Source organism: Salarias fasciatus, chromosome 22, assembly GCF_902148845.1.
Source record: "Salarias fasciatus chromosome 22, fSalaFa1.1, whole genome shotgun sequence".
NCBI lineage: Eukaryota > Metazoa > Chordata > Actinopteri > Blenniiformes > Blenniidae > Salarias > Salarias fasciatus.
The window spans coordinates 27826341-27842528 of record NC_043765.1 but is presented as its reverse complement, the minus strand read 5'-3'; the positions used below and the strand labels follow the sequence as shown (position 1 = coordinate 27842528).

At 45.5% G+C, this 16188-nt stretch overlaps 1 gene segment (V, D, J or C); it reads left to right on the top strand.

Annotated features, from left to right (window-relative positions):
* Positions 1-14502: 14502 nt before the first annotated feature.
* Positions 14503-15059, top strand: LOC115409006 (Ig kappa-b4 chain C region-like). The segment is given in 1 exon segment: positions 14503-15059. A coding segment is annotated over 1 exon segment (267 nt).
* Positions 15060-16188: the final 1129 nt, after the last annotated feature.

Here is a 16188-nt window from a genome sequence, read left to right as displayed (position 1 = left end):
ACTAATATTTCAGTTTGGAGAGGCTCAACCAAACACTTTCGGTCAGGTTTGTAACTCAGTAACTCCAGCTGGCTGAGACGTCAAGCTGTGTCTGCTGGAAGACTTTGTTGAAGCCAAACTGAACTTCTTTCCAGCCTTAAAGTTCTGAGATGTAAAGAGTACAGTGACAGTGTGGTTGGACGTGAAGGATTATGTCTTGATCCACTGCGAGTCTTTCTCGATCTTCCCAGTGGCCAGCATGATACTCCAGGTCTGTGTTGAGACTGAGAGGCGGTCTCTGGCTTACTGCAGGACTCTGGAGACCTACAGGGACCATGGCAGGCTCTGGATGGAGAAGGTCCTCCACCTCATTCCTCCTGACCTGATAACCAGTCTGAACAATCTCCTGGGAGTGCTGACGTTTGTCCGCTCCATCGACCTCATCATGACTGGGGACGATGTTGACTTTAACCATCTGGAGGACCTGCTGGTCCACATGAGTCCCACACACTCCCAGGTTCACCTGCAGCAGTGACAGATTCTGTCCAGGTCCACTCTGCTCAAAATCTACAACACAGTGATTTGGAAGCTGAACGATGTCGTTCCACATTGGGGAGAGGGACAAGTGCAACTTGCTCTGAAGACCCCCCAGGGTCACAATTAAACAATAGTCCAGTCACAGGCTCTGAGCTGCTTCTGTAGTGTAAACACAGCCAGACTACTCTCACCGAGTGTCTTATTATGAAATGTCCATAAGAATTACAAAAGAAAAGAGCATGAAGACAGGTCTTTCTGCACATGCCACTCTCGCTATCCACACCTCACTTTGTGATGCATTTCGAATGGCACTGCTTCAATTCACTGTCCTTTCCACCACTGCAGTACTCATGGTCAATGATGGCGCCGGTTGGGTGGCGGCCAGTTGAACAGCTCCACGTTTATCTTTACCTTTTAGCCCTTTTAATCTAACCGATTACCTTTTTAACACCTACACGATGTTATCTGGCAATATTTTCTTATAACCTTCTCTCTTAAACTTTCTAACCGTAACCCGAGTGTTCAAGATGTGCCTGATTAGCAGAGGAGTGCGCGTGTATTGTAAAGAGGAGCTCATTGCCTATCGGAGTCGAGCGGCTGCTCCTCCAACAGGACTACCCAGAGAAGTAAGGATACGCAGAAGAGGGAAGAGGGCTGGAGTGGCTGTGAGAGCGAGGAAAGACAGACAAGCCAAGAGGACATACCTGCCATTCGTCCTTATGGGGAACGTCAGATCGCTGGTCAACAAGACAGATGAGCTCTCCGCCCTGATGAGGAGCCGGGGAGAATACGGGAGGTGTAGCCTGCTATTCCTCACTGAATCCTGGCTGAATCCCGACATCCCAGACGGAGCGGTGGAGCAAGACGGATTCACCATGGTCCGAGCGGATAGGACCAGGAGCAGCGGTAAAAACAAAGGAGGCGGGATCACCGTGTTCGTAAATACCAACTGGTGCAAGCCGGGTCACATCACCGTCAAACAGCAAGTCTGCACTTCGGATATTGAACTGCTGGCGCGAGGTTTGAGACTGGATTTCTGTCCAAGAGAAATCTCACATGTTGTGGCAGTGACTGTTTACATTCCTCCGAGTGCGGTCTCGGTGCGGGCAAATGACGTCATCCACTCTTGCATCGCGGGGTTACAGACTGCGCACCCAGACGCATGTGTTATTGTGAATGGGGACTTTAATCACTTAAATGTTTGAAAGACGCTGACGGACTTTACCCAGTATGTCACATGCAAAACAAGGGAGGAAAAAATATTAGACAAATTCTATGTCAATGTGAAGGGAGCTTACACATCCACAGCTCTCCCGCCAAAAGGGGCATCAGACCGCAACATGGTCTGGATGGAACCAGCATACATCCCTGTAATAAGGAGGCTGCCTGTCACCACCAGGAGTGTCCAGCAATGGTCAGAGGATGTGGAGGAGCAGCTGAGGGCGTGTTTTGAGACCACTGACTGGGGGATGTTCCAGAGAGTCCACGGGGACGACATAGATGGTCTTGTAGACTGTGTCACGGACTACATCAAGTTCTGCGAGGAGAGCATCGTCCCCATTAAAAAGGTGCGGTGCTTTCCTAACAACAAGCCGTGGATAAATGGCAACATCAAGGCCCTCCTGACAAGAAAGAGGAGGCTGTTTAAAGCAGGGGACGCTGAGGGAGCCAAGGCCGCTCAGAAGGAGGTGAAGAAGGAGCTGAGGGCAGCCAAAGACAGCTACAGGAGGAAACTGGAGGGCTGGAGGGCTGGTGGCCCACAGCTCTAAGGAGGTGTGGAAGGGCTTTAAGAAGATCACAGGTCTCAAGCAGCCACACACTGTGGTGGAGGGAACCCGAGAGCAGGCAGATGATCTGAACTGCTTTTTTAACCAAGGTTTGACCAACCTGTCCCCTGTCACCCCCCAATGTCCCCCTCCCCCTCCCTCTCCTCCCCTCTCCAATGCACCCCACCCGAGGCAGCTGTAGCCCCCACTTCTCCTGACCCCCTCACACCCCAGCAGCAGGAGCCTCCCACCACCACCGGGTGGAACCAGGGAGCATGCTCCACACCCAGAGACGCCCACAGCTCAATAACAGCTGAGCAGGTGAGGAAGCAGTTCTCCAGAGTGGACATACACAAGGCCAGAGGACCAGAAAACATCAACCCCAGGGTACTGAAGGTGTGTGCTGGAGAGCTAGCGGGCACATTCCAGCATCTCTTCAGTCTATCTCTAAGACTGAGGAAGGTTCCACAGCTCTGGAAGACCTCATGCATCGTCCCGGTGCCAAAGAATGGACGGCCCAGCACCTCAAACGACTATAGACCTGTCGCCCTAACATCTCAGGTCATGAAGATCCTAGAGAGGCTGGTGCTGCAACATCTTAAGCCCCAGGTGAAGGACTACCTGGACCCCCGGCAGTTTGCATATCAGGAGAGTGTGGGGGTGGAGGATGCCATCATCTACATGCTCCACAGGGCCTACACACACCTGGAGAAGCCACGGAGCATGGTGAGGATCATGTTGTTCGACTTCTCCAGTGCATTTAATACCATCAAGCCATCACTGCTGGCAGACAAACTGGCAGTGATGTGTGTAGAAGACTCCCTGACAGCCTGGATCCACAACTACCTGACAGACAGACGACAGTACGTTAGATTGCAGGGCTGTCAGTCTGAAGTGGTGGTGTGTAACACTGGCACCCCCCACGGAACTGTCCTGGCACCATTTCTCTTCACTCTCTACACCTCCGACTTCCAGTTCAGCTCACACCAGTGCCATCTGCAGAAGTTCTCTGACGACTCCTCTATTGTGGGCTACATCACAGACGACAGGGAAGAGGAGTACAAGGCCCTGGTGGAGAGCTTTGTGCAGTGGTGCAACACCAACCACCTTTTGCTCAACACCAGCAAAACCAAGGAGCTGGTGGTGGATTTCAGGAGGAAGAGAGGGAGCTCAGCCCCCATCACTATCAAGGGAGTTGAAGTTGAACAAGTGGACTCCGACAGGTACCTGGGCGTACACATTAACAGCAAACTGGACTGGACCCACAACACCGAGGCTCTTATCAGGAAAGGGCAGAGCAGGATGTTTTTCTTGAGAAGGCTGAGGTCGTTTAAGGTTTGTGATAGGCTACTGAGAATGTTTAATCAGTCAGTGGTTTCCAGTGTCCTGTTCTTCGCCGTGGCCTGCTGGGGAGGCAACATCTGTGCCAGGGACGATACCAGGCTGAACAAGCTGGTGAAGAAGGCCAGCTCTGTGGTGGGGACCGGGTTGGACAGCCTGGAGGTGGTGGCTGAACAGAGGATGGGGAAAAAACTGGCGGCCATGTTGGCCAATCCCTCCCATCCACTGTACATCGAGCTGACGGGGATGAGGAGCAAATTCAGCGACAGATTTATCCTCCCCCGCCAGAGCACAAAGAGATTTGGACAGTCGTTTATTCCAGCTGTACTCCGACTCTACAACCAGGCCCTGCAGGCACGGGGAGACCCAGAGCTAGAGTCGATGGGCTAACTGACTTGGGACTTTTAGCTGCACTTGATGCATTTTAGCAAATTACTAGTTTGCACCGCATATTTACTGGACCAGCAGAGTGTTTGTATTTATTGCACTGTCAACTCTGTTTTTCAGTTTGTCTTCCTCTTTTTAAATGTCAGGAGCTGTTTGACAACTGATTTTCCCCAGAGGGGACAATAAAGGTTTCAATCAATCAATAACAAAATACCGTATTGGCCCGAATATAAGACGACTCTCATTATAACACGACCCCTATTTTTCAAAGATCATTTTGTGAAAAAAAAAAAAAAAAAATTCTGAAGAATATAAGGTCACTCATAAAACAACTTTTTATTATGCAATTATTATAAACTCAAAAACTCACAACTGAGATAACATTTCACGAGATACAAAATGAAAAAATATTACAACAGTATTGAATAAAAAATAAATTCTCTCTCTCAAAATAAGAAACAATAAGCAACAAATAAGAAGCCTCAAGGGGTCCAAACTGCATAAATGATGTAAATAACTTTCCAGTGCCTTCAGCTGAATCAGGCTCTGGTGGTGGGCATTCCGTCTTTCCGTTTTTCAGTGACATATTCACTCACTGTTCTAATCTCTCTGAAGCGTCGCTCTTGGGACCACGGAAAGCTTTTCTGTTTTTTTCTGTGCTCTCCAATAAGAACGAGGCTCTGCTACACCAGATCTCCTGGCGGCTTGGCAGTTGTTTGATGACTCTGCTGCGTTGATCACCATCAGTTTAAAATTGGTATCATAACTTCTCCTCTGTTGTTTGCTCAGTTGTCCAGCGTTCAGCCCCTTTGTTCCAGATGATCCGCCATTTTTCATCAGATCATTTGATCTCATTTCATCGCTCCGCTCGCTCTCTGGTCAGTGATACTTTGGCTCCATCTAGTGGCGCGGATGCGTATTGACCATCTACCGTAAGTCCGCGATTATAACACGACCCCACTTTTGAGGATACAATTTCTGGAAAAAAACATCGTCTTATATTCGGGCCAATACGGTATAACCTTGAAATGCGTACAAAAAGCTATAGGCAAATTCCCATGCTCTGTTGAGGCTGCAGACAAATAATTTAACTCATGAAGTTGTAATGGCCATCCTCAGGTCAATAAAGAAACATAGGTTTTACCCACCAGACAGAAAGAAGAAACAAGTACACCAGCAAAAATCATCCACACAGCAATAGCATCTACCATTGGTTGCAACATTATTTTCCTCTGTATTTGCCGAACTTTACAGTCATTATATATTTAAATAAATCAACCTTTGGTCTGCTATTTTCTGCATATGTATTTCATGTAATTGTAGCACAGTTTCTTATAGTTGTGACAGAGACATAGCAGCGTTATGCCAGATGATTGTTTACCTGCCTGCAAGTGCAGAAAACACTGACTGCTTCCATTTGCTTTTAGTATGAGAGTCAGCAATATTTTAGAGCACTGTGTTTTATCCTTTCTTGAGACATGGTACATTTTTTCATTGACAAGGTCACAGGGCACTCCACCAACCACAAATGTAACAAAATGACACTCTGTGGCCCCGAAGAAGTTTAATACAATGGAAGTACCGTCAATGTTAGTGTGGAACCTTGGTTTATAGATTACAGCACAGACAGCAATGACACATCATATGCAGATAGTAACACATTAGTATCCCTTTCTTTTGACCAATAAAGAAAAATTGGACAACTCCTCAAAGTACAACTGACTACCTCTCACAGCACACTCATTTGTCATGGCACAATGATTGAAAAACACTGCATTAGAGGCACAATCATATGAACAGAGGTAGGAATACGCTTTCTCAGCTTTGATCGAAGTCAGTGCCTATTAAGAACAATGGCTTTGTCTGCAAATTGACAACCTTTAGTCTCATTTAATTTTCCAGGAACCCAAGTTTTGACTTGCCGGGGACAATGTCACAAAGATGTTTTGTACAGCTGGCAGAGTTCAACAATTACATCTGCCAAAGTTTTCCAACAGTTAACCTGAATGTAATTGGTTTTCATCTTGCAAGAGCTGATAAGTCCAGAGCTCTTGGTAAAATTCAGGCAAATACCCTGAGTGAATTGAAGAAAGCTTTTGGCCGAAGCAGGGTCTGCATCATACCCCACACTAATATTGAACCATCACACGCAATTTTCTTGAATTTTTTTGAGACAGTACTTATTTTGAACACAATGAAATTCATCAAAGTTTCTATGTAATCTCTTTGTTTTGTTCACAAAGCCACAAACACTGATTTGACTGAGACCCGACAAGAGACATCTCCATCAGGAGGACCCGAGTCTGTCTCACACACTCCACCTGCTTCTCTGATGGCCACGCCCCCGGCGCCATCAGCAGCTGTCAGACCTGCAGCCTCACCTACAGACTCCCAGGTCTCATCACCTACTTCACTAACACCCAGCAGACCTCAGCCTGGCATGCCAGACTGACTTTTATTTATGTGTTACACACATATAAAGACAGTCTGGTACCACGCCATTGGGGCAGCATTTCAAACATGCTAACGAGAGGCGGGACTATTGAGCGGAGAGAATCAATCCAATAAATAAGGCAGTGACGCAAACACAGTGCAACGTATGCAGCGCTCCGTTGTCGTCGTTCTGTCGTCCAAAACATGGGATCATGGCATGCAGTCGAGACAAGTCTTCGGTGAACGATTTCTGCCGTTTTTGTCGTAAAAATCTACGAGTGCAAGGACAACTTTCCAGTATAGTGCTTATTTTTGAAAAAAGTAAGCAACTACGAAGTCCGTTCGAAAGATTAGCACTGCTCGGGCTAAACTGAAAGCGATGCGACAACAAGTCTGTCCGTATGTGCAGAAATTGCCTGTCGGTACTAATGCGTTTAGAAAAAGACCATCCCTTATAGAAACAATGGCAAGAAGCTGAAACCAAGAGAACATCGACCGCAACTTCATCTTCCTCAGAAACAAGTGAAAAAAGGCAACACACACGCTGAAAAACTCCTCGAGACTGCAAGAAGATTTGCCTCAAGCCGCCGCCAGCAGCAGCATCATCATGTTCGAGGCGAGGCGTCACTCAGGTAGCTGGAGTTGTACACTCCTATACAAACTGTAGGCTTGCTTCCTGGTGTTACAAGCATTGTTGTGAGGTTACGTGATTTTCACATTGTTGATTCTAACCAAATGGATTTCTTGCGTGATGTTTCAGAATAAGATGTCCTAAATGTGTACACATAATCACAGTTTCGCAGGAAGACTGTATAGTGAATACATTTTCTGTCAAAATTCATTCATTGCATGCGTTACTCCAAAAAGTTACTTAAGTACACAAAATTTTCAACATGTAACTGTGCACTACCCACCTCTGCAAAAGTCCAACAGCAAGCCTACGTGACACACCGCACATTAGCTCCAAAACTACTAAGCACTACAGTATATTACAATCTGTTTTTTGGGGGGGTTTTTTCAGGTTATCACAACATTTCCAAGTGAATCTGTCAGTACTGTGGCCAACCAGGCTGAAGCGGGTATCATCCAACACATAACCAGCAGGAATTGGAAAACAGCAGCAAATTTGATAGCTTCGCATTACAAACTACTTGCAGAAGTAAAATGTCCCTGCACTTTGTGCTGGACTATCTATTTCACTGAGAGGACAAGCACCTGATTTGCCTTTGCACATTACATAAACAGCATTTTGCAGCATGGTGGGACAAAAAAAGCTGCTTTTACTAGACTTTCTAAAATGGACATCACTACAACCTACAGCAGTGCCATTGCAAAGTAGAAGAAAATTGCCAAGCTTTGTGGAGAATCCCCTCCAAGCATTGAAATTGAGCAATGAACTGTTCCTCAAGGAGTCATTTGAGCGTCACTTGTCACTTCACACCATGTACAAGAGCATGGAGGACCTTACCTTGACTGGTAATCGATGTAATTATGCGATCCGAAAATCATTATTTCCAGTACCTGTTTCCTCATGTGAAACTCTCCTGACAGATAGTGGTGATGCAAGTGGTCACTTTACAGAGCTCCCTTACAGCCGGCTGCCAAGCTCAGAATGAGCAGATGCCACGAATGTTTCAAGGCAAAAATTCACCTGTAGAGCAAGACTCGGGACCAGCTCCACCTTCAGAGCCAGCGCCAGGTTCAACGCCTCCTCCGGCCTCTGAGCCAGCTCCACCTGCATCATATTCCATAGTCATAGACAATATAGACTTCTATAGGAAAGCGCATAACCAGTCCTCCCTCCAAACAAATAAATCAATCCATTGGGTTCATGAAAAAGCTGTTTTGTTGCACTTTAATAGGATAAAGAAAATCAAATATTCTGTGTGTTTTTGGTTTTGTTTTGTAGACACTCTTGCCAACTTCACCCCGGATGCAGAGCTGACAGGGACAGAGCAGGACAGGAGAGACTGGTTACATGCAAAGGTTGAGGAAGTTGTAAACATGTCTGTCTTGCTTGACTCCTCAGTAGCTCCACAGAAAGTGCACTTTCCATGTAGCATTAAGGATTGTGGGAAAATGTTCAATTCAGAGCAAACAAGGCAAATCCATGGGAGGAAGGAGCATAATGCTGTGTCACCTGCTCAGTCACTTTCCTCCACCACCTTCATTTCCTCCATGAAGGAGCACTCCGAGGAGAGACTTGGATTTGGCTTTTTGTTGCTTGACATGATGGGCTCTAATTTGACGGCGCAACTTGGCGATGATCAGCGGCGGAGACAGCGCATTCCTATTTTCGACAGGCGCAGAAGAGGGTGTCTGGCAGGTCCGCTGCACTTGCGCCGAGATGGGCGTGGCGGCGCACCAGGGGGAGGGGTCGACAGAATCAGCTGGGCGCAGTGATAGTTTCGTGCAGAAGGTGTGAGCAGGCTGGGGAGCGGAGGATCTAATGACACTGACAGCTTGTCAGTGTCATGAAAGATACACACAATCACTCATGAACCACATAATTGTTTTTATTATCTTCTTTAGCACTAGAAAATCCAAGACAATCTGACAGACCATTTGGGTTTTTAGAATTCAAATAAATCTGTTAAAAATAATTCCCCTGTCCTCTAATTCTTTGACTTTTCCTAAATATGTGTCTTGTATGTTTTTTTGAAGCAAATAAGGTCCTAACAATAACACAGATAATATTACAAAGCATTTATACCTCCAAAGGCCAACAGTGGTCTGTGAGACTTATTATTTATTTATTTATTTATTATTATTATTATTATTATTATTATTATTAGACTGATTAAAAAGATGCACTTCACGGGGCTTTTTTTTCTTCTGTGATTGATTTGTTTTGGTTCATGCGCGCATCTGAACAGGGGGCTAGCTCTGACAGCAGACAATCAGACAGATGACCAAAAATATCAAGCAAATCCCAAAAGAAAGATAGTAAAAACAGGCATAAATAAGAGATATAAGGTGGAAGAAGCTTTAGCAATGATACAGGAGGTCAGTGAGGGGGAATCGGATGGCGGAGACGTGTCGGACATCAGCGATCTTGACTGGAGTGAAGAGGAGGAACGTTCTGAATCAGAGTCAGAACAGTCGCGGGACAAACAGCGAAACAAATATAATGCTGCTGCCCCAAAAATACCCGACCGACCTCCAGCTGCTGTACAGTCCAGCGTAGAACCTGCAGTGGCGCATGGAAGCGCTCACGCGTCACCTCCAGGTAGAGAATTACTGTAGGCTGCTGTCCGTTTACAACTAAATAATAATAACATAAAATGGTGTAAAATTATTATTATTATTATTATTATTATTATTTAAACTAATGTAATAAATCTGAGCACAACAGTGAACACGGTATTGACAGCAGGGGCACTGCAGCGTCTCCAGATGTGCCAGTTACAGATTCAGGTAAAATATTATATCCTCCATTAAAGTACAGCAAACCATGTATTTTTCGTTTCCAAAAATTAATTTTAGAACGAACATATTTTCTGAATAAATACCTTCGTCCTGTTGAGCCTGCAGTCCCAGAATAAAATGAGCAGGGTGAGGACGGGTCGGTGTGGGAAGGTGTCCGTCCTGGTGCGCAACCGGGGAGACTTATTTTACTAATTTTAATATGTTCTTGATTATTATTGACAGTTAATAATACAACTATTTTGTGTGTGTTGGCGTGTGTGTGCGTGTGTATCAGGGAAACGAGTGCGCGGAGTGTGAGTGAGAGGTACGCTGCGCAAATGCGCACTGTAAAAAGTTCAATACATTTTAAAACCTGATTTTAGGCATTAATAAAGCAGATATGAGGCAGACGTTTTGCTGATCCACTTGATTTAATATTTTGTTTCTTTACCTTAATTTCTAATGCATTAGATTACAGAAAAGCAACCTGTTGGTGTGCTCCTGCGCAAAAACACTGCATATGACAGCCTGGCTGACCATAGCGGCCTTTGGAGGGGGGTAAGAATGCTGGCAACACGTGAAGCAGAGCGGAGGACGGAGCAGATAGCAGATGTCGCCACCATTCTCTCATAAATGATTATCCTTCGTCTGGGATGGCCGGAATGCCATGTGTGTGATAGGAATTACAGGGAATCATTTCAGAGGACATAGATCTGATGACAACTGAACCAGCAGTCCTAAGTAGACTCACCCAGCTCCGCTGTGCAGCTGCGCTGAGTGATTGGCACCTGTAATTCTTTGTGCTTTCCCAAATGTATCTTTAAGAGTTATGATGCACACAAATAAAAACAGATTTTCCCTTTCCCTACAAAGTCTGTATGTAGCCGCTAAATGCAGGGTGTCTGCATTTTTATTTCATTTGTCTGGCTCCCCAAGCTCTACAAGAGATTATTTATTTCAAAATGCAGTCATATACATTGTTGCTTCACTATGGTTTAGTATTGAGGCCAGGAAATAAAATGTATTTCATCATGTTAATGTAGCAGTGTCCTTCTTTGAAAAAAAGGAGAGGTGTTCATTTGATTGGTCAAATTGCGCTCAGCTGGGTTAAACCCACTTTCTCTCCTCTCTCTTGCGCCACCTGCGCCGGTGGGCGGGATGGAGGCGTGACTGCGCCTGGTTCACGAAATTAGGACAATTTTCTGGACACGCCCCGTTGACTTTATCCGCCGACGGCGCACTTTGCGCTCCGCTGACAGCGGGCGGATTCGGCGCAGTCTGCGAAGTTAGAGCCCCTTGGATGCAGTCAAAGAAGGAGGTGGTGAACGGCTACTTCGCCTGTACAAAGTCGCACTCCTTTACTATAAAGCATACGGCCACACCCAATATGCTGACAGCATTTCTCTGATGACCTTACAGGTCAGTTGCACACTGTCACCCCGCATGGCTCACAGCGTCACTTGGAACCGCTGCTGGAATGGCCAAGGAGGGCGAAGCAACAGCATACCTCTAGACCTTCATCTTGAACATTTAAATAACTTCCTCAAGTCATTCCTGAAGGGGCTGGGGCCAAACTTGAATTAAAATTCAGCAGACAGAGTGAGCCGATCGATCGGTGTCCTGAAGGAGTTCATGGACAACACAGATGAGGAACTTCACAGCACTTCGTGGTAAACGCCGCTCAGATCCAGACATACATGACATGGTGAAGCTTGTTGACATTTTCATGGAAGCCGAAATCTTGAAGTGCCGCCCACACAGGAAGTTTAGATCAATCCCCTCCTTCCAAAAGCACTTGCTTGGAAAACTTAAATACAATAAACTGTGCAAGTGGATGAGGGACAAACTTAAAGACTGGAGGAGTGTCCCCATTTGAAGCTTTTTTTAACATTTACTGCTGCTACTTGACTTCTGGATAATTTGTTCCTTTTTTGTTTGATCCTTTATTTAAATATTTTGTAATTTATCTATTTTTTTTTTGGCACCTTATTGTTATATTTGTACCTTCTTTCAAATGTAGCATATTTCCTTGGGTGAAGACCAGCTTATTTACGTTGTGTTACTGCACTTTATACTGTATTTTGTACAGTATACTTCACCTCCTTGGTGGTTCAGCTGGTACCTTGATCAACTATGCCAAAGCTGGTCAAGGAACAGTGATGTCCCAGCCCCCCCGAGCCACAGTTTCGCTTCGGGTTTTTTCCATTGACAGTTTCTTTCCCTGCCCCTGTTGCAGGGAGCTTGCTCTTCAAACGTGTTCATTCTCTAATGCTGAGTATAGTCTGATCATCGTACTAAAGTTCAAAGAGAAAAAGAGGATAAAGCACAAAAAAAACAAAAAGATAATAAAAATATCTACATATGATTTTTTTTTTATCTGTTTGGTTTTGTCAGACAGCAAAGATGATTCTGCAATTCACAGAGAGCATGAATGCATTTGGGAAACTGTGGGATCGTGTGAAAAAAACTGGATCGCTTTTCTTCCTCTCTTCACCAACATGAGTGAACCTCTGTCAGAGGAGGCTTTCAGGGAGATCTGCTGCTACAAGGACAGCACCAGAGGATCGAACCGTCGCGAGGCAGAGGAAGACACCATCTTCTGCTGGGAGACGGGGCTGAGCATGATAGACGGTACTTAAAAGAAAACGTTGAAGGACTACATTTGAAATTGTATCAGTTTAATGATATACTCACACAAACACAAAAACTCTTATATTTCACTGAGACAAATCCAAGTTTTTGTGATATTTTAATATTTGAAACAGATTGTATACATTGTTTTATGAAAAACTGCTCAGAGTACTTGTGGCAAAATGGGAAAATAAGCCTTTTGATATCTTCAAATTAAATATGCCTTTTTGTCACCAACGAGGCTGACTCAAGCCGCACATTTTCATTTATCCTGGATGTGTTTATCCTACTTTTGTGCAATACCCCCCCGGTGAATGTTAGATCCCTGAGCAACAAAACCTTGATCCTGAGGGACTTTTTCAGCTCCAGTGACTGGATTTCCTCTGTGACTGAGACTTGGATCAGCGCTGGTGACTGTGGAGCTTTTAATGAACTTGTACCGGCTGTGGACATCAGGCCATGGAGCTGGAACGGCAGATATTTATAGAAATGCTCCTGGTTTTGTCCCCAGGCCTTCGTCCCCGTTGTGTCTGTTTAAACTTTAAAGGGTCTTTATTGGTGTTTCGATCATTACTCAGACATTTATTTCTTGGAGTAAATGTTTGACTCTCAGGTAAAGAGGTGTTATGACCCAGGTGATGTGTGTGTGGAAAAGAGGAAATGATCTGGTTTCATCATGAAAAACAAACAGATATAACTGTCTTTTACTCATTTGTTTCAAACCACAATGTAGACATGGATCAGCTATCAGTGTGTTGGTTGAACATCTGCTGTGTGTGTTCAGTGAAGTGTATCAGTGTGTAGTAGTGAGTTCAGTTTCTGTTCAGTGTGACTGAGGGAGGTTTTTGTACGACGGTTTTTCACTGTGTGAACACAGCTTGACTGTTGATTTCATGAAGACTCAGACAGTAATAAACTGCAGCATCTTCAGCTTGAACTCCACTGATGGTCAGAGTGAAGCGAGAGTTTGATCCACTGCCTGTAAAACGACCTGGAGTTCCTGGAGCTCGATGGTTGGCCAAAATGAGTAGTTTCGGAGGTTGTCCATCTTTCTGCTGGTACCAGGCTAAAAAGTGTTCCTCGTTACCATCATTATCAACATCAGCAGTAAAAACATCCTGACTGGTGTTACATGGTATGGAGACGGTTCCTCCCACAGCAGAGCTGACTGCTGCAGACTGAGTCACTGTGACCTGGCCTCTGGACTCTGAGGAGACACAGACAGAAAGACAAAGCAGCCTCATGGTTCTGTGGGCTTCATTTCAGAGGGACGGATGTTGATGGAGGAGAGCAGTTGGATTCTCTGGACTTTACCTGTGAAGCAGCAGCAGAGGAGAGTCCAGATGAGGACGCAGATCACACTCATGTTTGTGAGCAGGAGGATTTCTCTGTCTTCTCTGGTCCTGAAGGACAGCTGTCAGTCCTCCAGTCTTCAGCTGTCAGGACTATAAACTCTCCCAGAGCACTGGAGCATGGAGCTGCTGATGCAAAGTGTCTCTCTATGGAAATGCTCTGACTGACTCCAACAGGGACTTGATCACTTTCATCACTGACTTTCACTCTGGATTCACACTTTTAGTGGAATATTGAAGGAATGTGCTGGATATTTAAAGCTGAGTCTGGAGTTTCCTCCATTTTCCACATTGTTATGTGTTATGTTACGTATGTTCCTGGTTTTCTTCTCTAGTTCCGATGGAAATAATTGAAAAATCATATTTAAAAACTCTAAGTGTTTCTTTAAAAGTAGACAATGTAAATGAGAGAATTAGAATAAAATGCTGATTTGAAGCTGATGTTGTTAAAGTTTCCACTCATAAACTTTGTGAAAACATGGACTCAAATCTTTGCCAGTAAAGGTTGAGACATGTGCTTGCGTTGCTTTGGGTGCAGTTTGAGGAGTTTGAGGTCAAACTGTTGGAGGATTCTCTCTGTGCTGATGTGCATGAGAGGCTTCTTAAAGGGAAGTGAAACAATGTGTGAGCCAGTGACTGCTGGAGCAGAAAAAACATCTGACAGCAACTTCTTCAAGGACAAAAGCATCGGTGTCCCACTCAAGCTGTGCGGCTGTGTGCTCCCTGTCCTCCAGGTGATACCCGGCCCACCCTGACGGTGCTGCCCCCCTCCAGAGAGGAGCTGCAGCAGGGGACGGCCACGCTCATGTGCCTGGCCAACAAGGGCTTCCCCTCAGACTGGAGTCTGAGCTGGAGGGTGGAGGACAGCAGCAGCAGCAGCAGCAGCAGCTGGGAGCAGAGCAGCAGCCCCGGGGTGCTGCAGAAGCTGGACGGCCTCTACAGCTGGAGCAGCACCCTGAGGCTCCCTGCAGACCAGTGGAGGAAGGTGGGCTCTGTGACCTGTGAGGCCACCCGGGGCTCCCAGACTCCCCTCAGAGAGACACTGAGGAGAGACCAGTGTTCCCAGTCCTGACCGGACTCACTGGGACTCTCTCACTCATCTCACCTCTGTCACTCTCTCTCTCTCCCTTTTTCTATCTTCACACCAAACTGACTTCAGCAATATTCCTCTTCTGCCTGCTGATTTTCTTCAAGCTTTGACAAAATAAACATTGTTTTCACATCAGCTGTTCACTCGTGGATTTCTTCTTTTCAACAATAAACTCATCGTTTTGGAGCACAGATTTCACTTGATGGATTTTCTCTGTATTCCACCTCTTGTTTCACACATTTCACAATAACCAGAATAAAAACAGTCAGTGAGTCAGAGGAAGCTGCTCTCTTCACTCAGGATGAAAAAACCTGCTTAACTTTTCTTCATACCATCAAATACACATTCAGATCATTGTGACAGTTTACAATTTCTTCACATTCTGATTTAACTTCAGAGAGACAGAAGAGTTTATAAAATCCAAGGGTTGGGGTCAGTGAAGAGTTGCTCGATGTGCTGGAGAACTCCAGCAAGCCAACCTTCCTGCAGCTCCACATGGACTCACCACACGGCCACATACAGCTGACGTTCAAGCATCATGAAGGAGGTGAGATCGTCACCAGTGGGTTTTCTCCTCCAAACCTCCAAACATCTCTTCTCAAATGAGCAGGTAACTGTCTCAGGCTCATGAGAGACCTGCATGCTGGAATGCTGGGTCAGCCTGCATGCAGGATAAAGCAGCTGCTCAGGTTTGAGGGTCGGGTGCTGTGCAACTTCAAGCCAGATGAATATTTCAGTTTGTAGAGGCTCAACCAAATACTTTCAGTCAGGCTTGTAACTCAGTAACTCCAGCTGGCTGAGACGTCAAGCTGTGTCTGCTGGAAGACTTTCTTGAAGCCAAACTGAACTTCTTTCCAGCCTTTAAGTTCTGAGATGTAAAGAGTACAGTGATAGTGTGGTTGGATGTGAAGGATTATGTCTTGATCCACTGTGAGTCTTTCTCGATCTTCCCAGTGGCCAGCATGATACTCCAGGTCTGTGTTGAGACTGAGAGGCGGTCCCTGGCTTACTGCAGGACTCTGGAGGAGTATCACCATTATCACCATTCTGTATTCATGTTTCTCCTTTCTCCAGTTGGAGCTTCTTCCATCATTTCAACAGACGAAATCGTTTCATCTCTCTTCAACTTCATGTTTCACTGACAACTGCAGTCAACACTCTCCTTGGATTCCTGGCTTGTTAGCATTGTGAAACCTTTGCTGACATTCCCAAAGTCCATAAATTACATGCATTTACTTAAGCTCTGCCAGTGTTGTCAAGCTAA